The 25,252-nt window shown below is 37.9% G+C and overlaps 3 protein-coding genes across 6 annotated transcripts; all 3 read right to left on the reverse strand.

Annotated features, from left to right (window-relative positions):
* Nucleotides 1-110: 110 nt before the first annotated feature.
* LOC132916192 (zinc finger and BTB domain-containing protein 49-like) lies at nt 111-10,846 on the reverse strand. Of its 4 annotated transcripts, none has more exons than XM_060975976.1 (4): nt 10,711-10,846; nt 9,250-9,597; nt 8,318-9,167; nt 111-8,229 (listed from the first exon to the last, which is right to left on the reverse strand). In XM_060975976.1, exons 2-4 carry the CDS (start codon nt 9,574-9,576, stop codon nt 8,123-8,125), a joined length of 1,284 nt encoding a protein of 427 aa, XP_060831959.1. In that variant the 5' UTR covers nt 9,577-9,597; nt 10,711-10,846; the 3' UTR covers nt 111-8,122. The 4 variants fall into 4 exon arrangements, with proteins under 4 accessions (XP_060831959.1, XP_060831961.1, XP_060831958.1 ...); XM_060975978.1 differs by lacking the exon at nt 10,711-10,846 and adding an exon at nt 10,001-10,564 and having other exon boundaries at nt 8,318-9,119; XM_060975975.1 differs by lacking the exon at nt 10,711-10,846 and adding an exon at nt 10,001-10,559.
* Nucleotides 10,847-12,975: 2,129 nt separating this feature from the next.
* LOC132916187 (zinc finger protein 805-like) lies at nt 12,976-19,469 on the reverse strand. Its single transcript, XM_060975968.1, has 3 exons — nt 18,344-19,469; nt 14,669-15,153; nt 12,976-14,521 (listed from the first exon to the last, which is right to left on the reverse strand). The coding sequence occupies exons 2-3, from the start codon at nt 15,133-15,135 to the stop codon at nt 13,207-13,209; spliced, it is 1,782 nt and encodes a 593-aa protein (XP_060831951.1). The 5' UTR covers nt 15,136-15,153; nt 18,344-19,469; the 3' UTR covers nt 12,976-13,206.
* Nucleotides 19,470-19,588: 119 nt separating this feature from the next.
* On the reverse strand, nt 19,589-20,747 carry LOC132916204 (uncharacterized). Its single transcript, XM_060975994.1, has 2 exons — nt 20,530-20,747; nt 19,589-20,427 (listed from the first exon to the last, which is right to left on the reverse strand). Exons 1-2 carry the CDS (start codon nt 20,544-20,546, stop codon nt 20,088-20,090), a joined length of 357 nt encoding a protein of 118 aa, XP_060831977.1. The 5' UTR covers nt 20,547-20,747; the 3' UTR covers nt 19,589-20,087.
* Between the last annotated feature and the right edge of the window lie 4,505 nt (nt 20,748-25,252).

The raw sequence follows: 25,252 nt of genomic DNA on the forward strand, positions 1-25,252 counted from the left end.
AAGTCGTTTTAAATTAAATCATATTTTATAACCCATTTGTGTGTGTGTTTGTTTGTTTTAGCACCAGGATATGGAGAATGAAGGAATTATGAATAATAAAAATTAGCATATTTTCTTAGATGACTTTTCATACAATTTTTATATATATATATATAGATATATATATTATATATATATAGGGTATTACATAAAGCAGCACTGGGAAATGTCCGAAAAAACGTTCACAAACTTTAAACTTCTATCCTCGCAACCTAAATTCGTCTGTCTGTATTTTTTTTTTTTTTGTTTTTGTTTTTGTTTTATACCTACATCTCCCTTTTATAGGTTTCGTCTTCTCGTCTACTACATAAGTCTTGCTTTTTTGTTTGTCTCAAACTGCGTACCTCTTTCCTCGTCCTTACATTCCTGAAGATTACATGTTTTTTATGCACTCTATACAAAAATAAAACGCTGAGATCATCAGAGGGTTCGCATAGTTATACACAATTTCTCTTATTAGTCCTTTCTTTCTTTTTTTGTTTCACCTTATCTTTCTTTCCCTTTCTTCTACTCTCTCTCTCTCTTTCTTCTTCATCCCTTTTTACTTCTCACGTGTTCTTTCCCTTTTTGATTTACGCACCATGACGAACGAACGGTATTATTTTACTCTTTCCTTTGTACCCTGGAAGACTGTGGTACAAATGTTTCGATGAGGAACAAACGGAAATGAAGAAAAAGAAAACATGGTGGATTCAAACAAAAGACTCGTATTTCCTATATTCCGAGCTTGAAAATTTCACTATTTCCCTTTCTTTCTCCTTTATTATCTATCGGATGTCCGGAAAATCCACAACCGGAAACGCAATCTTAGATTCGAAAAATGAGTAATGAGTAAATTTCTTTTTCGGAGGAAATACATCGTTTATCGATGTTACATTTTTGTTAAATACTTCTTTTTCGTGTTTTTTTTTTTTTTTTTAATTCGAAGCTACTAATAATCGCAATCATGGCAGTATCTATGCGCTCTTTAGGCATACGGTTTATCGTGATACACTAAACGATGGTGAACAAATCAAAAAGTTCAACAAATACAGTTTTTCGAGACAAGATAAATACGATTCAACTCGAGATATAGCTACCGAAACTTTAAGTTTTCTAAACGATATATCCTATTGTGTGCATTCAGCGGTGCGTCAAAATTAATTCTCAGAGAGTTCTATACGGTTTATATAAAATATTCACCATTCACAATTTGGCTAGTCTATTACAAAAGTATATACCTTGCTAACATTTGATCGGTCGCAATGTAAGTACCTTGCGCTATTTCGAGTAATCTATAAAACGTCAGCCTTTGCAGTCTCGTAAAAAGTTTGTAAGAATATCTTTCTTACGGATCTTTAGTATTGCGTTTGTGTGTCCAATAAGAAGAGTTCCTTAAAAAATCTTTTACAGATCTATTTAGACAAACTGTATGTACCATTTGTTGGCACCCTCTGCACTTACGTTTTCGGGTAAAATGTTAAAAAGCGAAATAAGCAACAAGAAAACGAAATAAATTACGAAACTATCAAGGTTTTCATATTTTTATGTTTTTACTACATATTCTTCATAATTTCGAAAAATGTTTTCTAAAGTTATGAATTGAGTTTCTATGAATTGAGTTTCTTTTGTCGCGTGAAAGAAGCGATTCATGAGTGCAAAGGGTTGAAAAAAAAATCATTGTCATAACTTTTCTACTACATTATCGAGACAAAACTAATGGAAGAGAGAAGAACAGAAAAAAGAAAATAAATTGCCTCGTTGCGTCGCGGACTCTCCGGCTACTCGGTAGATGTCTATTTTACGCGTAATGACTTATGTGCAATGCGTACTTATTATATTCCCTAGGCTATTGGAAAAAGAGGAGTTTAAATGCTTTGTACTATGTCGAGGAATTTGTATATCTTTCCATATTTCCCTTCCGTCGTTACTCGCCTGTTGTGCTGACGTCTCTGTTTGAAAAACCGGTAATCACATTTACGCACACGCGCACAGAGGACGCACGCAAAAAACGCAAGCACACATACCACGCCGACTGGACAAGCCGAGAAACTGAACCGCGGCAGCTGGATACTCCGATAAAATATACACGTAAGAACAGCGCCCGTTGGTTCATGCAAAACTTCTCTTGTTTCATTCGAATCCTTCACGGTCTAGCTCCTCTACTAATTCAATTTTAATCTATAACTTTTTCCAAAGGATTTATTACGATAGAAGAATCGGTTAAACAACTTTTTTTAGTTTTTTAACTAATTCCTAAAATAGATAAAACAAGATATCGAAATGTAACGGTAATTTAAGTACCAGAAATTAATTTTTCTTTGCTATGCGAATATATCAATACGGATATATAAATTCGTAACTTAAAAATTTGTATTCTTTCTTTCATTTGTTTGTGTGTCGAAAAACGAAAAAGTTAGACCGTAAAGGATCATGCAAGTACACACGTACTAACTGCGTCTTACGTCTAAGATTACTTAAAAAACCAACAGCTATCCGATGAACTTTATAAAAAATTATTCGTCTCTCGATCGAGAAATCATTATCTTGTTCCATTCGAAAACGATGTATTTTTACTCGGTGTTCATCTTAAGTCTATCCTTTCTTTCTTTCTTTCTTTCTTCTTCGGTTTCGTTCTATTTACAAGGAAAAAAGTGCGCGGGAGAACGCTTCGGTGCCTCTAAATATATTAGCGCGAATCTCAAGTTTCGTTATTGTACTTTCTCCCCTCCCTTTTGCGTTCTTCCTTTCTTTCGTTTTTGCATGAACCAACTAAAATTCGTAGCTCGCGCGCGAGGCAAATTATTACGCTTCACGCGACGAAGCCATTTTTTTTTAATCGAATTCATTTTCGGCTCTATTCTGCATTAGTACGATTAAGAATTTTTTTTTTTTTTTTTTTTTTTCGACACTGCGTAGAAAAATATGGTTTTCATTGTCACCCTCATATCTCTCAGTGAATTGCGTTTGATTTACAACAAACTGTTACCTTTTAAACTTTTAGTTTTTTTTCTTCTTCCCTGTTCGATCAATTACCTTTGCGTCTGATCGCTCGCCGAAAACAATCAGTTTTACAATAACTACATGGTAAATCAGCGAGAAATCAATGCTCGAAACTGTGTTTCTCATCGTCGTCGTTCTTTCTGGTCGTTCAATTTTTCTCCTTACTCGTTTTGACGAGGTTAAGATCGATAGACTTATCGTTATCGAACACGATGTCCCATTTCGAGCAATGATTATTTTCCAATTTACTACAGAAATAACATTCAAATGTCTAGTCGTATCGCTGTAAATGATAGTTACAAATAACGCAAAAAAGTAATAGTAATAACAATAACGGTATTTTGCGATATTAATCCTCTATAATGTAAACAAAGCATTCGATGCTTTAAGAAAAAATTCCCATTTTCAAAGATTTTAGAGATCTTTTTATAAATTTGTTTCTTGTTCCAAGAGAAAATGTTTAACGCTTTAAGTTAAAAGCCATTACATAGTCACGCGCATTAGTACGAATAGTCCATAGAGGATTAAGTAAACACCAGTACGAAACGCTTTTACCATACGAAAAAAGGAATTCTACAAGTTTCCGTGAATTTGTTTTCTCAAGATTTAAGATTTTTCTCTCTTACGTCTTCTTCCTTACAGTTTCTAGTAAAACTGTAAAACGAGATGTACGCAAATTCAATCTGTTATTATCATTTTGTTATTTTTCCCATTCTCTCGCTCTCGGTTTCACTCGCAATCTCTCCCTTTCACTCTCTTAGCTCGTGCAACTTAGGCAATAAAGGCCTATACCTTATTACTACTTACGCTTTATAAAACGCGATACTTATGCTCGTTTAATCATTAGACGCTACTATCGATTACAAGAACGGAAAACGTATGTATCTATAGGCAGAGGACAAACTAAATCATTTCCAACCATTGAGTTCGCAAAACAGAGTTCCTCGGTATCTTCTGTAACGAAGCTGTAGTTTCGCTTCGTTTGATTCATGGCATAAAGTAAAATATCTATACATTCGATACACAGGAAGGAATAAGTACAAAACGTATACATAGCTCTACCAGCGAAATTCTAATGTTGAAAAATGCAAATAAATATTTTCCATTCCATCCGAGCAACAAATTTTCCACGTCCTTTTACACTTGGCGTTTGCCGTTTAACAAAACACAAAAAGATTGCTAAAAAAGAAAATTGAAGAAATCATAATTGAAAAGTACAGAAAAAACGTGTTTCTTCATTCTGTTCACTCCCCTTTCGTCAACAAATCTCGTCTCTGGATCCTCTTTTTTTTTCTTTTTTTTCTAAAAAACACACATCTTACTTTTTCTTCTCTTTCAATCATCATTTTCACATTATTAAAAAATATTTCATCTTCTTCCTCTCTCGATCGCCCGTTGAACCGCTTTTTGTTCGTCTCTTTTTTGTTAGCTTGCTCACGGCGCAAAAAGAGTGTCGGATGGCGACGAAAACGACAAAAAAGTTGCGAACGGGGGACGAAAGAGGAAAGGAGCATACACAGGGTGTCCCGAAAAAGAGCTATGCACGAGGCCATATCCATGGACTTTTACTCATAAGGTGGAAAAAGTATGCAGGTGCGGTTAAAGTCCAGCGCTATGCAAAGGCACCGGAGAATTGTTATTTTTCTTTCTTCTCTTCCGTTTTTACAGACGCGTTAACTATTCTTATTCCTCCCTTCCCTTTCTCTCTTTCTCATCTTTTTTTCTCTAGGAACACCAACTATGCCTATTATACCTCGACGAAGTGGTCGGTTTTCTGAAATATCAAAGACAAACTGTCCGCCTCGTCGAGCGCGGAAATATCAGGTTCTTTCTCCATTTTTTTATTCATTTTTCTTTTTGGCTACCCTTGAAAATAGACCGCTTCTTGAGCCTCTCATTTGTTTAATCTCTCAAAAAAAAAAAAAAAAATCATACGTCGAACTTCTGAAAAATTTCTCTCTCTCTCTCTCTCTCTCGCTCGCTCTTTTTCGCGCGCGCTCGCTGTTGTTTTATTTCTTCTTTTTATAAATCGTAAAGCTATTTGTCATTATTTTCATCTCACTTTTCCACTTCATGTAGTCCACCGATTTCCTGTTCCGGAAAAATTTGATATCTCTCTCTCTCTCTCTCTCTCTCTCTCTCTCTCACATTATATATATATTTTTATATTATATTATATACTTTTATATATATAACTACCCACATGTCAACGTTCTTTCTTTTTTTCTTCTCTTTCCTTTTGTTTAATTCTTTCACAGGCTCTTTCTCTCTTCCCCTTATACCTTTCGGATTATTATATGCACGCATAAAACGCACGCAACAAGCACACACGTTCCGACATATTTTTCTCTCCGATTCGGCGCGCGCGTGCATGTACACGCATACAACACACGCAGACATACGCATCTTTTATACTTCTCTCCTCGTCTTTCACTTACATATCGTAGTAATCTTATTTTTTTTTTTTTCTTCATCTTGTATACAAACTTACTCGCTAAAACATATAACCTAAAGTGTACTCTCTGTTCTCTTTCTTCTCTTCTCTTTTTTTCATGATTACAAGTACATGGCGGTGGAGTATTTTAATACAGCTCGTTCTTTTATACTTTTTTTAAATGTATATATATATATACATATATAACTTTTAGTATATATATATACATATATATTTGTATATAATATTTTTAGTACATCCTTATATTTGAGGTCTGACGAATCCTGAATTTTTCATATTACCTGCTATAGAACGCATATACGACTTTTGCTAGAAATATGATGCAAAACAGTCGGTGAGGATCAATTGGAAGAAGACCAAAAATTTATGATTACTGGAACAAAACTTAAGTGAACGTTAGAAAATAACTGTGTGTATATTTACGGTCAAACGTAAGAAATAATTAAAAAATATATCAACGATGAATTTGTACGTCTATTCTATTTGCATACCCTAAGTTCTTTACAAAATACTTTATAGTTCATTCTCGTAAGCAATAATGGATCGCCGAAACGCGTCGTCCTCCCAACGAATACGATGCTTTCAATATTTTCCCTTTCCTTTCTCTCTTTTCTTTTTATAATAGCGCATCACATTCCTAACTACTTTTTTCATACGTTATATTCTTGCATTTTGTTTTCCTCATACGGTTTACATCAGAACGTAAACGTATTCAGCAGCTGTTGCATGTAATGTTTAAGGATATAGGACGTCTACTTTTAAGAATTAAAAAAAAAGAAAAAAAAAAATAAAGGACGAAAGGATAGCGTCGACGATCTGGTAGACTGAATTAATGCCTGTGGCAAGAAAGTATCGGCGTAGGGAGTTCGAAGAAAATGGCACACTGAATAATACTAAAACGAGGAAGAAATGGTTGAAAAAAACATATCAGACAAAGTGAGACAATTGGAACAAATGTCAGTTTTGTCCGAAACGATCACAGTCCGCGAGGGTATTTCACTTCCACGATGCGGATAAATAAGACATAAAAAAAGATTATAAAACTAGCATTCTTTTTAACGACGATTACTTGAATATTTACTATAATATATACGTATAAAAATTATAATAATAATAATAATAATAATAATAATAATAATAATAAACAAAGAAAATCAAAAGTACATGAAGTCTAACGAAAAACGTTCACTAACACGATCAGTATTCAACGAAAGTTAAAGGGATTTAACGAAAAAAATATGTATAAAAAACAATGTAAAAAAACGATATAAAAAACGATGTAAACTCCTAAAGAACTTACGTATATAATAAAAGTGAGATATAGTACGATTCTCGGCGAAAACGCAAAATATATACGTGTACATAAATACATACATATGTATATATACGCAATTATGTATAAATGTATACATACAAGCAAAAATTTGGAACTATATATTGTAAAATATAAAATACTGTCAACTTTGTATATATACGAAATAAATTTATAAAAACAAAAGCGAAATAATGTTTTTTTCGTTCCTTTACTGACTAAAGTATTGCCACGTGTTCTTTTAGCTACTGCTTTGTAATGTTTCATTAAAACATTAAATAACTCGACTCTAAAAATAAAATATTTTCTAACTTCGTCGGAAAGATTGTAAACATATCTAATTCTTTAGATCAAGATACGATCAAAATATCATTGAGTCAATGATTAAAAGAAATATACTTTTCAGCTTATTAAGAAATTGAAAGACGTTACATATTAATCGGTGGGATGACTCGTTTGCATCCTTATATACATGTCTTCATTCGCACAAATTCTAAACTTTTGTTTGTGTTCAACGATTTTAGGTTGACTAATTGAAAATAAATTTATGAACTAAATCGAATCATTCGGTTCAACTCATTTGGAAAAGATTTATAATATTTCTCTCTCTTGATAATAAGCTTAGCTTGATAATAAGTAGCTTCTTTGTGTTTTACATCAAGCCTTCATAAAAATATGTTTTGTTTCTCATACATACAGTAATATGGCAAGACTTTTATATCAGGCTCTAATCTAACGCTCCTAGAGAAAATTATGGTGTCTCTTTTCCGTGTGCATGGAAACACTCTCTATGTCTCTCTCTTCATTTTTTTTTCTTTTTTTTTTCTTTTGATCATGTACATACACATATGGCACACTTTTTCAAGATAAGATCTATGCGTACATATCTCAAAAACAATACCTGACATACAGGTGATAAAAACTGTGCATACCGTTGAAAAATTTATGCAATTGTCACAGCTTCTGCATTATTGTACTAGGACATAGAGAGTCAGCAGAATCACGGATAATTGTTTGTTATCGTAGAAAACTTACTAAAGTTGAAACGAAGAAAAGCGGTCGAATTAACCATCACTGGCTAAGAGTACTCGTATAATTTGTCAGTTTTGTTACCTCTTGATCGAGGTCTTCCCCTGCTCTCAGAAATCTTTAACGTGTCCCAAGAAACTGAGGTCGTGCGTTTGATAGTGGCTGGATGTAGCAAGTGGCGTGACACTCGATTGGTGCGCCACGTTAACGGCCGTCAAATGATGATGATGCAACGAATGATGAGAAGTATGCGAGTGAAGAATATTATTAGGATGGGGAACTTGGAAGTTCCCTGGTGGCGGGGCTCAGGACAGGAGAGGTCCCGGATGTCCACCAGAAAGAACAGATGATGCTGTAACAGCTGTTGTCTGCATATTTGAAACATTATTTTGCTGTTGATTTTGCTGCGTACCTAGAGATAAAAGAATCTCGTTACCGTAACAAAAATGCTTTACTTATGTTTATTATTACGCAGACAAGAAATATCTCTATCTCCTTACCAGCATTTTGACTGAGCTCAGCTTTTACCCTTCTTGCGATGTGGCTTCTGGTATGCTTTCTTAAATGATCTTTACGATAAAATCCTTTTCCACACTCTGTGCATACATGTCGTTTCTCGCCAGAATGTATAACGAAGTGCAATGTCAACTGCTCTTTCCTTTTGAAAGCTTTTAAACAAACAGTACAAACGTATGGACGTTCGGGGTTGTGACTCTGTTTGTGACGTGTAAGATGATCCTTTCTTTTGAGGCCTGCCCCACAAATATCGCACACGAATCTTCGTTCTAATGTATGTCCCAGAAGATGTTGTTCCAATAATTCACGTTCTGGGTATGCCATATGACATTCTGGACAGCAATACAATGTAGAGCCATCTAGAGCCGTCGTTAAGCGAATTTCTCCAGGTTTTGGACGTGGCTTTTTCTCCTTGGGAGCCTTCTTCTTTTTCTTCTTTTTATTATTCGGGGACATCATTATGTTAGGCGTTGTTGTAGTTGCTACAGCTACAGAAGTGGTTTGTGCCATTTCTGATTCTTTCTTAATACTTTCTGCAGAATATTTTAAGAAATGATGTAAACTTAACGGTAAAGTACTAGCTGGTAAATGACTGAGGTAATCTGCCACTGTGGATCCAGGAGTAGCCAAAGACTGCCACGTAGCAGGCATAGTTGCAGGAGTTTGAGTATGAGCGTGCTGCTGATGATGTTGATGCATCGTATAATCTTGTTGGCTACCATTTGTTGTAGTTTCTCCATTGCGCTGTTGCTCGTCTCCCTTCTTTTCTTTATTTTTGTCTTTATCCTGTAGGAGATTGCAAACATCTTGTTGATTTATAGTTTCGGTCGCTTGCTGAAAAGTTTCAATTCTCTATTAAGTACTTCTATATTATCCTATGATTTAAATTTTAATATAGAAAGACAAAGGAGCTGACCTGATGATAAGAACGCTTCTCTGGCATTCCAGGCGAATTAGAGGGCCGCTGTTGAACTGGTTGAGCTTGGGAATATGGTACGTTTGGGTAATGATGAACATTGCTGTTAGGATAACTTGCTTTATTGTTCATCATCACTTGTGACTGAGCAGATTGCACGCCGTTGCTTTCAGGACGGTACTTTCCCATAACCGGCACTCCAATTGGAGGCTGGTTGGGAAAATGATTGGCGTAACGTCCGCCCGCACCGCCGGAGCCGTCGGTTGCGAACTGATGAATACTAGGAATAGTACCGGGAAAATGGCTTCCGAACGGCGGGAAATTCATTGCAAACCGTCAATCAAATACCTGAAAAATTGCAAACGAATTAGAACCGATATAAAACGACACTTATCGACACTTCACATACTACGAGTTACAGGATGGTTTCGCGGAAGAAGTTCGTCGGTCAACCAACATCTTTCAACATTTTCCCAAAATTTACAATCACGACGCGTTATCGTTAACATACTGATAAACATTGAACAACTCGTCGACATTAGACAGTGATATGTGCCTATGAAATACATTGCAACCGCCTTAAACAAAAATTATGCCATCGTCCGTGGGAAAAGCTCGGGGAGAGACGCGGAAAATAAGTTGTCGGCGACATCGGCGATAACAACGGGAGAGACGTTTCGCGGGTACATGACACACCGAGACGAAGATATCTGGTACGTCCAGCTTAAACGACGCCCGAGTATTTACTCACAGCAACGTCCCTCTCCCCATGTTTCTTCGCCGTGGAATCGAATCCTTTCCTCGGAGGGGGGTCTCCGAGAGGTGAGAGCGAGCGTAGGGGCAGATTTTTACAACACGAGAGACACAAGCATAAGAAGCAAGAGGACACAGCACGCCACCGCCACCGCCGCTGCTGCGTCAGCCTTCTGTCACGAGGAAATACACACAGGGGAAACAGTCGCGTTTCCCTTCTTAAACCGCACGATTGTTGTACGAAAAAAACACGTAAATCTTCGCTGGTGAATATACTAGGATATTGCACGCGTTCTTTTAATAAGGATTACGAAGGATATACACTGATTATAGAAAAGGGTAGAAGACGGAAAAAGACGTTAAAAAACGAATATTGTAAGCGGCGGAGGATCGTCGCGATGCGGGGGAAGGGTGGCTGTAGAGGGACGGCGGCGCGGAGAACGGGAATCAGAGGACGGGAAGAATGAAGGAGAACGGGGGAGGACGCAGGGGGGATGATCTGGTGGCAGAGGGATGGGTACAGTATGCGTGCAGTGGGATGAAGTGTGAGGGGAGAGACCCCGAGACTTCCCCCTCTCGGCACCTAGTCGATACGCGGGGGCCGAATTCGCACGAAATTCAGCAGAAAATGGCCGTACCGAATACGGAACATCACGAACGTTAAGCTCTAACTTAATTCGAAAAAATTTAGTAGAAAATCCACCTTACCATTTAGTACTTAGCAGCTTGCGCTCGCCTGGTACAAAAATTTTCACGAGGCCGAGAATCTCCGAAAAAAGATCCCCCGCTCTATGTGTGTGCCGTTGACACCTGTCCCTCAAGTCGGTGCCCCCACCCCATCCGTCCGCCCTCTACTGTGCCAGCCTCTTAACTATTTTTTCTCTCTCCCGACCCTCCTCGCAACCGCGCCGGCGAAAATGCCCGAATCCATCGGGGTTTTAACTTCGAATTGCTCCCGGCGACCTGCCATTATTTTCTCTCTCTTTCTCTCCGTCTATAGGAGTAGGAACAAGTTCGAGATATATACTCCACGGTCGTCGAGGAATACCACCAATCAGAAAGAGAAAAGTACGAAGCGAAACTTGACGAGAAATATCTCGTGTCTTATAACGTTATATTTTTGTAATTAACAGTTAATTAATAATCTCTATTATTGCAGAATGTGAAATCGAACTTAATAATATAAGAATTTGTAATTAATGTATATGAAAATTGTTGTAACGAATAATTTATTTGCAAATGAATATTTTATTAAAATTAATAAAAATTAAAATTATATGCGTGTGTGTGTGTGTGTGTGTGCGCGCGCGCGCGCGTGTGTATGTGTGCGTGTATATATATAGTAACATAAAAAAATATATAATCCTTACATCCATTAATAGAATAATATCAATACAGATATACAAATGATTTAAAAGATTAATAAATTCTCCTGTATATAGATTATCGGTTAATAGTTTGTTTATTTAAAATGCATCGATATATTTTAGATATTAACAACTCATGCTCGGTAGTTGATAAATTAAAAGTACGCGAATCAATAATACAACAATTTTTATAATTGGTTAATCAATAGAAAATTGTTTATATTAAATGTTTTATTTTAGCTATTTTCTCCAATATTTATGTAAGTAACAATGAAAATGACTTATAGACTATACATACTGATTATGATAATAGCTATAATAATATGATAATAAAATAATAATTATATTTCTTGTACAGTTATACCCATTGCCTTTGATAATGATATTTGCAATAAAAATTATTCTTTTTGTATACATACATCTTTTTCTCAAATGATCTAGAGAGTGTATCATGATTGATTAATAAATTGGATGATGGTTCACTTCCAACAATTATTTGCTGTATCTCTGAAATATGCATTTTATGATAATACAAAATTTTTTTTCGAATATGTATATTCAACTGAAAGAAGAGAATTAAAAAGTCTTCTCATAAAAATTATTAGTTTAGTAAATAAAACGATTTAAATACTATACAAAATAAATTACACTAGCTTAGAATCTCTAGATGTATTAGTGGCTGTAAAACTGCTTTTTGCTGAATTTAAATACACGATTTTAATTAGCCACTCGTATTTTGTGATAATCTTAAATTAATCCAAAAATAACAGATGTTCCTGCATTTAATTATTTTGAAATTTTTGTAATAACAAATGTATTTTTCTTAGATTCATTTATATTGATAAAATAAAAAATGTATCTATTTTCGTAAAAACAAACATTAGCTAATCAATGTGTAGATGCAGATACAAATATAAAACTTTACAATTTATATCGCAAAACGTAGTTTTCTTTTAAATATTAATTATCGTTCAACGGTGTTTACGATACACTCTTGTTTCGCGTTTTTATAATCACATAAAGAATAAGTGGAATAAATAAATGGATTCATTTCATATCTGCACGACAATTTCTTCCCTTTTTGCGAACGGTAAATTGGTAAATTGGTATTTACAGCCCTGCCTTGTGTATTATTTTAGTTTAGTTTCTTACGCATTACGTATTTTTTTCATCTTATATTTATTATGGGGGGGGGGGGGGAAAAAAAAAAAGAAAAAGAAATTAACTTTAGCCGAAAACTCGATTGCATTCTGTGTGACGAATCCAGTTCGCGCATTCAAAAATATATTTTCATATTTATATATTTATATATATATATAATATATGTATATATAAACTTCTTTATTTAATTCTAACTTGCGTCATGGAACTGGATTAGCGACAAAAACATTTTGAATTAAACGAGCAAATTAACTCGTTTTTTATAATTTTTTTTTTTCTTTTTGTTTTTCTACACGTACGCTATAACGTGTACGCAAAAATTAAAAAATCATACGTATGAACTTCGTTTGTCAGTCAGCTCAGCAGTGTAATCATAATCATAGATTAATCTGGCCTACAACTTCCTTAAGAAGCTGATGGTGCACAAACTTCGAAATGCGACGGCTCGTTAGTAAAAGTATCTTTATTTAAAGATACAGCGAATGTCTCAATTTTGTAACACCACTCTACCAGGCAACGATAATCAGCATCAACGAATTTTTTTCAACACAATACCAATTTGACTATGAGATTATAGAATTCAATCGGCAAGAACACCTTGCCTTGCACGACCTCTAGCTTGGTGATGATTAAATCGAAAGAACCGCCCAGGCTGACTCGGGGCGGTATGCTGCTGCTAATGCTGCTGCTGCTGCTGCTGCTGCGGCTGCTGCTGCTGTTGTTGCTGCTGCTGCTGCTGCTGTTGCTGCTGTTGTTGTTGTTGATGATGGAGCATAGCCATTGCACCAGTTTCCGCGGCAGTTGGAAGAACAACCGTTGACTGTTCACTAACAGCTATCTGATGAATCTGCGCCTGAGATCCTTGACCGACTTGTATTTGAATTTGCTGCAATTCAGATACCGAAGATTGTTGCTGCAATTGGTCTGCTTGCTGTTGCAATTGTTCTGCCTGTTGTTGTTGTTCCGTTTGTTGTGAATTTTGGGAAGTATCAGCAATATTCGAAGGATCTTCTTTGATACGTTTTGCCAAATGGGATCTAGCATGTTTTCTCAAGTGATCTTTGCGATAGAATGCTTTACCGCATTCAGTACAAACCTCTGTTTTCTGTCCAGAATGTATAACAAAATGAAGATTCAAGTGCTCTTTTCGTTTAAAACCTTTCATACAAACTGAACAAATGAAAGGCCTATCCGGATTGTGGCCCAATTTGTGCCGTTCTAAATGTTCTTTACGTTTCAAACCTGCACCACAAATGTCACAAATAAACCTTCTTTCTATCTTATGCCCGATAAGATGTTGTTCCAAGAGTTCCTTTTCGGGATAAGCCATGTTACACTGAGGACAACAGAATAGCGTTGTTCCATCAAGAGCAGTAACTATGCTCACTTGACCTGGTTTTGGCTTTTTTGGCTTTGGAGGCTTTTTCTTATACTTCTTTTTTCTCTTAGGTTTTGTACCAGATTCTTGTTCCTCAACGACATCGGGAATAATAGCGGTTTCACCGCTTGCCACGGTAATCTGTACTGCTTGTTCACCGGACGCAGTACTTCCAGATGCGTCTAACCCATCAGCTCCTAGAGGACTCGACTCGATAGTGGCTTCTCTCTTTATCGTTTCTGCCGAAAATTTCAAAAAGTGCTGCAAACTAAGAGGCAAGGTACTAGCAGGCAATCTAGAGAGATAATCAGCCACGGTTGACCCTGGGGTTGCCAGACTTTGCCAACTCGCAGGCATAGATGTAATATATTCCTCTCCACTTTGATTCCCCTGATTCTTAATGTTACCTCTCTTAATGAGAGCGACCGGTGTCGTACCTTCCTTCACATCTTCCTTCGACTCTTCCATGCCTTCGCGTAAAATTAAATCTTGCGGGATCTGTGCGACGACGGTTAATCCTTCAGGTGCCCCTGGTAGCTGTACTGTCTGTTGAATAGTTTGTTGGGACGTAGTGGTGACTGCTGTGGATGTACTTTGGGTTGTTTGATCAGACCTAAAACAAAGACAGTACGTTAGAATATAAACAATTAACACGAATATAAACACACAATTTAAAAAAATACAAAATAGGATACGTTTACTATGAACAATCGTACGTAAAATGTGCTAAAAGTAATTTAGGTGAAACGATGGTTCGTACGTTTGCGTCGTAGCCACGGTGTTTTGTGGTTGAACTTGAATTTGTACCCCATCTGCGCCTTGTTGACTATATGCAACGGTAAGAACTGTTGCGGCACCTTGGGGGAACTGTCCCAAAGATATTGGCGCCAAATGATACTTGGGTTGATCACCGCTGTTTCCACTTTGCGAGACGTTGGGATTGACCACCTGGATTTGGATTTGCTGCTGTTGCGTGCCATCTTTTCCAGGTACGGTAATTGGCAGCGTGATAATTTGCTGCTGCTGATTGTTACCCCCTTGAGCCACCGCGAACCCGTTTGGATCGACCGGCCTCAGATAATGGACTCCACCTTCGCCACCGGATAAAACGCCAACCACTTGACCACCAGTGGGTAGGTTTTGCGCGAATTTAGCGGTTGCAAACTGATGAACTGTGCCCGTCGGTAGCGAGCCTGTTGTAAACCCGGGAAAGGGCGTGAAATTCATCTTTCACGATAATTAAATCTGAAAATCAAACAGAACGTAGTTAGCATTAGGATATAAATAATGACCATGAAATTGATCGGTTATTGAATGTCTGAAACGAAATACAATATTGTTTCAGCTATGCAAACTTTTACACTGAATAAAGCAGTCAAAATTTAAATAATAATTAAAAACTATGAAAATTGTCAAAACTGAAGATATTGTGTTATTTGTTTGATAATTATCAAATTCTATAAACATATAAAAAATCATATTAAATCGCTATAACGTCTTATAAAGTTGAAAATATACGTGTTTCTTTAAATTATCGTTTCTTTGCTTAAATGAAACGTATTTACGTGTTACGAAACAAACAGAGTATCAAACACTTGATAACAGATACGTATTTACATATCATATTACACAACTACACTCACTTTGACGCATGAGTATTGCTGTCGAAGTTCATCGACCTTCGATACTTGAAACTGTTTCAAAACATATTCCGTGTTTTCATAGAATTCACAGATATTCTCTAATCCTGTAACGTTCCTTCAGCAGACATATTCCGAAGTAAAGTAAATACATCATGTCTGTACATCGATCATGTTGCTAAATACGAAAAACAAATTGCAAGTCAATAAACATGCATAAAAACCAATTAATCTAAACATCATCTGTCATATATCGCAAACATCGAATTTAAAGATATTTTATTTCTCATTTAATTTTATCCATCGTTCGGTGTCAATACTAGTAACGCTATTGTATTCCATTTTCTATGTTCGTATCCCGTACTCGATATTAGCTACAGGTGGTTGGAGAACTTGTACACGACCCGCTGTTAAAAAGTTCCGCGCTACATGTGTTCCTACAGTAGTACAACGATTACCCCCCACCCCCCAAAAAGAAAAAGCCGCCTCCCCGCGCAATATATGTGTACGTTTCCCTATTCGTTCGTAATGTTAGTATCGTAATGAATCAAGATCAAGGTTGAGTGGAATAGCATGCCTCGGACGAAGGTAAATAGCCAATCTATTTGCTCTAAAGGTACAGTGTTTAGCAATTTGGATCGGGCCTTCACACCACCGTTACCACCGCTACCCTTGTTCTCCCTGCGTTTGAAACGCGGTGCATTTGGTAACAGCACCCGAAGCATTTAACCGCGAAAGTGGTGAGAAGTTAAACGTCGAGAGTGTCCCGCCGCCACCTCCTACCGTCGTAGTCTTAACTTCGAACCTCTTGACCATGTGTTGGTATGTGGGGGTGGGGTGAAAGATCCCCCACTTCACCCCCTTCCCCACCTCAAAGGGATCCGGGAGCAGGGAGGATAGTCGTCGAAGTGGCCCAGGATTGCACCCCACTCCACCATGATGGTGCCCCCACGGGGGTAGGGGTTAGGAGCACTCGACAGAGGGTAGGGGGGAACCCATAGGTGGGAAAACGGGAACCCACCGCGAAATAGAGCCCGAGACTCACTCTCTTTCTCGTACCAACACACGGAATATCGCGAGAATAGGACGGGAAGGAACGGATAGATCAGTGTGTAGGTGCGTAAGCGTGTGCCGCAAGCTCGAAAGGGTAGGGGTATGTCAAGAAAGAAGGGAGACGATCCTCGACATACCGGGAACTCCCCGGGGAGGGGAACGCGAAATATCGGGAGAGAACATACGAAGCAGACATCGCGGCAGACGAAGTGGGACACACCGATGACTCTCGCCCTTGATCCACCCGGTGGGTAGGGAAGGAGTAGTAGAAAACGGGTGAGGGATAGAGAAAGAGAGAGAAGAGGTTAGGTTACCCGTGCACCTCTCCTCCTTTCGACGTACCCGAGGAGGGTGCCGTGTCGAATGGACGATTATTTCGTGCCAGCAAGTCGTTGCGGGTGGTTGCACGGCTTAGTTAGAGAAACAAGAATAAACTACCGTAAACGTGAACACACACGCATAAACAGGACGCACCGCGGGATGCGTTTTTCGACTTTCACGGAATGGCGTGTGCGACTGACCGGTCAGCCTCGCCGACGTACCGTTGTTGGACGCTTTTGCAAGACGCGCATGTCGTAATGGCGCCGATTCTCTTAAGGTTCAACATATCTCTCTCACACTACATAACCGTCTCCCTCGCGTACACGTATCGAAGAGAGCATGTCTGAGCATTCGCGGTTTCTAGAGGAATTCTAGTGTTTCGTATGATATCGGGGGCAGCGTACGTTGAATGGAACAGCTCTCGAGCATTGTGCAATCAGATATGCTTTTCTACTAGCACCCAGGCTAAGGAAAATACGTAAATTTCGGACACAAGTAAAATAATATAGGGTAAAACTAATAGAGAGAGAGAGAGAGGGAGAGAGAGAGAGACGCTGTATATTATACAGATTACGATGGGTACTCTATGTCTAATGTTGAACGGGTGTAGTTAAGGCAACATCGCAGTTGTGTAAACATCGAAGGCAAGTGCGCGCGCGCGCGTATAGACGGCGCCGCTGTTGTTAGGTAAACTGATGGACAAGGTTACCACGTCAGCAGATTCGGTGATACATCGGCCATGATGGAATTGAGTACACGGTGACGCGAGAAAATGGCACAGGTCCGCGAAGCCCGATGCTTTGTTCTCTCGATGGTTATTCCCTCTCTTCTCCCTTTCGCCCTGCGTCTCTCCCTCTCTTCAGTGCTCTTTCGATCGCGCATCGGGAGACGTTACGTGGAGAGGAAGTAGGAAAAAGATCGGGCGAGTTGGCAGAGGCGAGAGCAGGGCAGAGGCGAAACGGAGGACAGAGTAGAGCCAACAGAGGCACAGGCAGGGCTGTTGTTTACACCCCCACCTCGACGGGTTAGAGGCAGCGAGATGCCACGGAGGGGCCTCCGAGACCTCGGTGGGCACCCACCACCACGCAATTTCCAACCCCACCAGCCTCTCAACCACTGTCCGCACCTCCAACCACCCCACCAAAGCCAGCTCGAGCCAAGCCGTGAGCCACGACGAGGGCCCCGCGACGATTTTAGTGTCTTGGGGTGGGTGCTCTGTGGCCACCGTTTCGCGGTTTCTCGTGCACGTTTCGCATTAGGAGTAAAACGCGTAAAGATTCGTGGGGCGGCATCCGTCCGCGGATTCCTCCAACTCGTACCTTTAGTTTACCGTACGGAGACACACGTATATAGGTGCACGCGAGTTACCTGGCTACAACAAGACGATCATCATCCACGAGGAAAATGCGTGTCCTACTCACCCACAAGCAGCTGTGTCTCTCCCTTGTGCACTCCAAACGTTGTACTGCTACTACTGTCGCCGCGTCGGAAGCTTCGCGTAGTACAGAGACCGTCCGCCTGGCTGGCTCGCCTGCGTCGTTCTCAATCTTCACCGTGGCGGCAGCAACTTTCTCATTTCTACGTATACATTCGCCGCTGTGCCACGGCTCTCTTGGCTAGCCACGGCTACTTTGCTTACGGTGCACACGTCATACGAGACAGAAAGAGAGAAAGAGACAGAAAGAGAGAAAAAGAGAGACGTACGTCGAAATTGTACGTGGGTCTTTCAAGATGATCGTGACGAGTCGTGACTCGTGATAAATTCGCGCACTACTGGCAGTCTTCTTGCGTTAACGGCACAAGCCGCGACGCGCACTCATTTCCGGGTATACGACAGTCGAGCTCGATCGAGTATGGCCCCCGGTCGGTAGGTAAGCGTGGGTCTTGGGCCGGCCAACGGGGAATGAATTCGAGCTAACGGTACATAGCCACTCAACGGTGGCCACACGTTAACTCGAAGCGCCGTGATGCCAGGCCACTCTCCTAAAAACCACGAGCTGTGAAAGTAGACACCCTCCTTCTTCCTACGGATCCCAGGCTTTATCTTGAATGACCTCGTCTCACCGCCCTCGTCGAACGCATTCTTGTTTTCCTCAGTCAAGTAAATAAAAATACGTTTAACCGCGAAAACTTACTGCTGCTATTAATATTCTATCGGAGAAATATCAACTATGGCGGCGGTTACGCGCGGAGTATATTGTGAGAGCGAGGGGAAAGCGGCGCGTGCGCACTTCTAGATTAAACAAGTCAACTCGTAATAGTACCGTTCTATTTACAGATATTACAGATGATTTTTATAGTTTTACAGGAGTCCCGAACTTTCGAGAAAGAAATTATTAACAGCGCAAGAAACACCTGTCCGTCGCTCTGTCTTACTCTCAGTTACTTCGTTTCCTCTACCACTACAAAGCGACACTAACTCTGTGCGCACCTAGCGGAGACTGAAGTGAGGTTAGGTCGAGAATCGATATTACGAAGATACTTCGATGGCCGCCATATTTCCATATTATTGCGCGCGTTATATGAATCACTTGATACAGCGAGGGAGGAGATTCTTTTCTGATACAATCATTCGATCATCTGATCCTTTATTGTAAAATAAATAAATGAATAAATATATATATATATGTACTGGTAACGCGATATAGGTACATAATAAAAATAAATTAAAAGCCTAATGTCTTTTTCTTTTTTCTTTTATAGATATTTTATTATAAATATGCTATTTCATACTTTCACAATCTCAAAATACTTTACGATCTAATATATATTTATAAGAAAAATACAATTGATGAACGACACGTCATTCATATAGAAACACCAATTTAATTCAATTGCTATTGCTATATTATATTATAATAATAATGAAATACAGATCATTCAAATCCTAAATTCGTTAATCATAATTATGCAAATTTTAATTCTGTCTTTCCCAGCAAACTGTCGCTTGACAAAAAATTTTAAATATTCTTTTGATATATACAATTGTATTATATGGAGATAATATCTTGATAATAAATAATAGTTTGTTGTTTACAATGCTGATTTTCATTGATTTGATTTAAGAAAACTTAAATTCAAGTAAAAATACATTGAAAAGGAATGAAGAAAATGATATGCGAGAAATGCTTAATGATTAGGAATTATAATTTGAAAATAGTGATATCAAAATGAATCAGATGCTCTCTGAACACGTTCCATATACAAGGAAAATAACAGCTTGTTACTTTCGTAATAAAATGGATTTTCAACTGCGTCCAAATCGGGTTTATATTCTGCTATGTAACTACTTTGGCTAGAACTGCATCCGTCGTATAACGGTGATCCTTGAGAAAGCTCTGAATAATTTGGCGATGGCATAAAGCTTTTGCCACAGCAGTCTGTATCCATATTTTCAGTAACATTTTCATGCATGCCTGATAATCCGTTAATATGAAGATTATTTATTCTTTTACTTAACGGCATAAATTCACTAAATTCTTCTTCTGCATCACGACCCCTTTTTCTAAATATGAGAAGCGAAGATGAATTAGCAGAATGAAATCCAATCATTTATATATATTAAATGGTAGAGTGTTATTGCACATGTACATCAACAAAAACTAACCTGTTAGCACGAGTCATCCTTGAATTAATATAAATTTTTAGCAGAAGATTTTAATAGAAATATATTCTTAACCACTGCATATTACAATATCTGTAACTTTTCTTCGTCGAAACAATTAGCGTCGTATACTGTTGAGCTTACGTGTAAGTTATATACGTTTGCCAAAAAAACAAAGCTTGATTATACAAATCAGCAGTATACTCCGATATTCTTATTGCTCTGTAGTTCAACCTCCAGATGCTAGAGTGCGTAAGTGACATGTTTTTAAGCAAAATGTTTTAGACCTTAGATAAAAATAAAACGATCGAAAAAGATAAATAAAACGGGTATGAAAAAGAATATTTTATATTAAGATAACTATACATTTTTTTGTACTATAATATACAATATATTTATCTCTATGAAAAATGTTGGATATACTATCCAATAGGAAAAAAGATGAACCATCTTAATTCATATTTTAAATACTTTGAAAGTTTCGATATTGCTATCTTTTTATTTAAAATTCATTAGTCACAAGAATCTATAGGTTGAACGATAAGGAAGGGGATATAAAATAAAAAAATAAAAAATACGCAGTAGGTTTTTTTTATTGTAACGAGTAAAGAATATCTCATATTCGAATATTACACATAATTGTGATTCGTTTTTTGTCACAGAGCATGTCTATTAGGTTCCTGGTATCTTGAGTCTACAATTACCTACAATTTCTAATTGGTATTGCCAGAATTTCGTGACTTACGACTCACGATATAACCATAGATCATATAGTTACCGACCGGAAGCGAAACATACATCGATGCGCATAAGAAAATAATATAAGCTACCTTCGTACATCTTTTTGCAATAAATTAGTCAACTGAAATTATTTGATAACGAGTATTATATTTCCATAATTAGGTCGCATTAGTTACAATAATCTTTATACATATCTTCGAATTCTACGGAATTAAATATTCTTCCTAGGAGTATAGTTTTCAACATAGACAGTGAATTTCAAACTTATTTTCCTTCACGGCAGAATTAATTTCAAGATCGGTCGGTACATGTGTATGTAATGCACGTGTTATTTGTTCCGACGTTTTAACCTTTTAAACTTATAATATTTCTGTTGATACGACAACATGATCGAGTAACAACATTTAATAATAGATACTAAATTTTTATTTATCATATAGAATCTTCTACGATCAATTTTTTAATCCTCCCGAGTATGATATATTCATATTTAAATTTATATTTAAGTTTGTATTCGTAATTCAAATATTTAAATTACGTACTTAAGAAAATGTTCATGACAGTTTCGTTAACGCGTATCTATTTAGACACCACAAAATCTTGCTCGCAAAGCATAGAAAAAAAATTCAAACGAGTTAATTACACGAGAAATTGTAGTATTTAAAAAACACTTTCGCATTCCTCATCGATACCGATTTCAAAAGATTTTGAGATACGTTTCTTATCTGATATCGAATTTTTCAAACATTTTTCTTGATAATCCACGTATTAACGAAACACAGTTATTAAAACGTTATCTTATTTCAAAATCCTGATACATAATCATATATGTACAATAAGAAATTATTATATTTTGCAACATCATGATAAACAATATCGAGAACTGAAATGAAAAGGGAAATAATTGTAGATTTTAATGTTACTTGCTAAATATACGTATTATGTAAATTATCGTATCAAAGACATAAAGACAATTTGAGTTAAAATTATCGAATAAATTTTATTCTACGGTTCGTTATTACACTACTTAATACTACTTAAGTACAAGTACGAGAACGAATTAACAGCATACAAAAATATAGTTTCTCGTGTGAGATTTTTTTCATAGTAAATAATTTGCGAAAGACGAGAAGAAGCGAAGTACGCGTGCTTGTAATCGTATCGGTTCCGTTTATAGCAAAAGATTTAAAGAGCCATATAAACGATCCATATTTGGCACTTTTACACATGCTCCGCTTGATACGTGGGTGTGAACGCGGACCCTCGTTAGTTGTTACTCCGAACGAGTCGCTCCAATTACACCGTGATACGCATGTTGATGAGCTTAATTAATTTCAGAAGACCTGCCGAGAAAGAGAGTCGCGGAATACTCGCCGTTATTATTAGGAAGTGGGAAACGCATTTGTCGTCTGGGAAACGTTTATCTCGTAAGATACCGGCATCCGTAGGATAACGAGGATTCTACCAGAGGAAAGGAAAACGCCTCCTTGCGTTGCCTACCGTTCTCTTCTCTTGGCTTTCCATTTCTGAAAATTTTCTCGTCCAAGTTACATTTATCATATACCAGTGTAGCCTATTATATCGTTAGTATAGGATACGTAGTAAATTGTAAAGTAAATAAACTAACAAATTAATAAAACGTTTCTTTTCCTCGGTTAAATCAAATTTTCTAAAAAGGTCAGCCTGTAGAAATATTTTCTCGAACACGATCGAATCATCTCGGTTTTTCATTCTTGTCCCGATAGAATTGAAAAATTCTGCTTTCGTGCGATTAACGAGACGATCGATCCTTCCTTATCCTCGTTAACGACGATTATCTCAGAGTTACGTTGATACACTCAAAATTGGAAACGTGGCAATTCTCGGGATATTACGGAAGAGCTTGGACCGTGAAATTTTGTATTTAAAAGATTCACGAAATTCCTCGATCGATAGTGGGTCAGAATACTTTCTAAAAAGAGGACGCGACTAGTCGATACATCGTGCGATTCGCTATTAATCGTTGGAACGTATGCGATTTTAGGCGAACCGTTATTTTAGTCTAATTTTCATAATCGTAACGTTCGTTTTGTGACAGCGCTAAATTAGACACGTTCAATGTATTCCCGTGTTTCTTTTACGTGTACATCCGATGCGTCTGCAAAAAGACGTCCAACACCTACGAGACGCACACATCGAGCTTCGTTAAATACGTATACGCGGTGGCCTTGATTCCTAAAGCCGTGAAAAGATCCCGTCGTCGGGTCAATTAAACCAAGCCACGAAGTCATTGACTTTGGGTGCACGGCCAATTTCTCTTCGACAGTCCGTAATATAGCGCGTCCCAAAAAGCTTCGCGTCAAGAATAATCCCTGAGCAACCTTGCACTCGTAGAGAATATACTCGGTTATTTTCGGCTATCTTCTCGAATACTGATTATTCCAATGAAGCTATATGCCAACAATACGCTTGAACGAACGATACTTTGATAATATACGACGCTTTCGTTAATTTAATTGACACTCGTATTGATTTTCCGATGAATATATCCCATGTTTAATTAATAAACAAGATAATCATAAACAGTTTTATCATTTTTATTGAAACTACTTGTTATCGCCTATTTCGTTAGTACGATGATCGATGATAAATTGCGATCGTAATCTAATCGCGTTTTATCATAGGCAGAATTATATTATAGCTTACTACGATATACAGTAGGTTGAGAAGATACGAAGCGAAAAATGACTAATTCCATTTATGGTCATTCGCGTACGAGAGAAAACGATTATTCAGCGGGTGAGTAAGATTTCGGTTTATTTGGCACGTTTATTCGTCAAAGCTACACGTCAACGAGATACAACAGGAAATGGAGCCACTCCCTTAACGAGGGAGGAGCACCCAGGCTCGTATGCAATTGCCAAGATTTCTACGATAACGAAATCTCTTACTATATCGTATCGCTTTTATCTCGAACCTAATTTTCTTCCAACTTTGATCCCAAATACGTATTGATGAAAAATATAAAGAAATATTTTAGATATTCTGATTACAAATGTAAAAATATTAAAAGGAACTTTCTATCGATCGCTATCGAAGTGAAATCGTTCTATACGATAGTAGAGTAACAAAGTAAGATAGTGGAGTAGCGACAAAGAGCAAAATTTAACGAGCTAGCGCGATATAGTGGTATATGGTAGTCGTATCGTATCGATCACCGAACAATTTCAACGTTCGTTCGAAACGTATAGCAGAGCGTAGAACGTGGTCGAGTCGATGAGTAATCGGAATACCTTCTCCGAGGTTCTTCCGATGGTTGAAAATCAAGGCTGTCCCTTTCCTAAATCGGACTAAGTTGTTGGGTTAGGTCGACGCACGTGATCCTCGCCGGTTGTTTCGTGCGTGTCCCTAAGCAGGATTCACGTGACACACGTTCGTCGAGCTATGACGAGAAGCGAGGGTGAATTTACGCGATCGTTCGTCACTTTCAATGCCACGTAGCAGCGCCACGGGGGTGTCCCCACTCGTCCCATGGTTCTCTCTGTATGGGGTGAGTCATGGTACTCCCTCCCGGTTTGGGCGTGGTGGCCGCTGCAGACGTTGCTCATCGATCTCCCCACGGCCATGGAACACCATAGAGCCGAGCTCGCTCGCCAAGGTGGTCCTTTTAATACTAGGACCTCGTGCAACGAAATATACCCAAATATTCTCTTGGAAATATTTTTTTCCCTAGGGCAAGTTTAATATTACGATAGAAATTTTATAGATTTGCAACGATGCGTTTTTCGAGATTCGAATGATTTTTCGTAAAATATATCGATAAAATCTTATATTTCTCATCGTATTATAAGATTCGTCTTATTTATTTCGCTTTAATTTTTGCTTCGAATTTTGTATTTTAATCGGTTTATTCGCAATTTCTTTAGTCATTTTACCTTATTAGATTCTGTTTTTTTTTCCTTCATATCGTGATTGTGAAATGGAATTCCGAGCATCCGCTTATCTT

Source organism: Bombus pascuorum, chromosome 2, assembly GCF_905332965.1.
Source record: "Bombus pascuorum chromosome 2, iyBomPasc1.1, whole genome shotgun sequence".
Taxonomy (NCBI): domain Eukaryota; kingdom Metazoa; phylum Arthropoda; class Insecta; order Hymenoptera; family Apidae; genus Bombus; species Bombus pascuorum.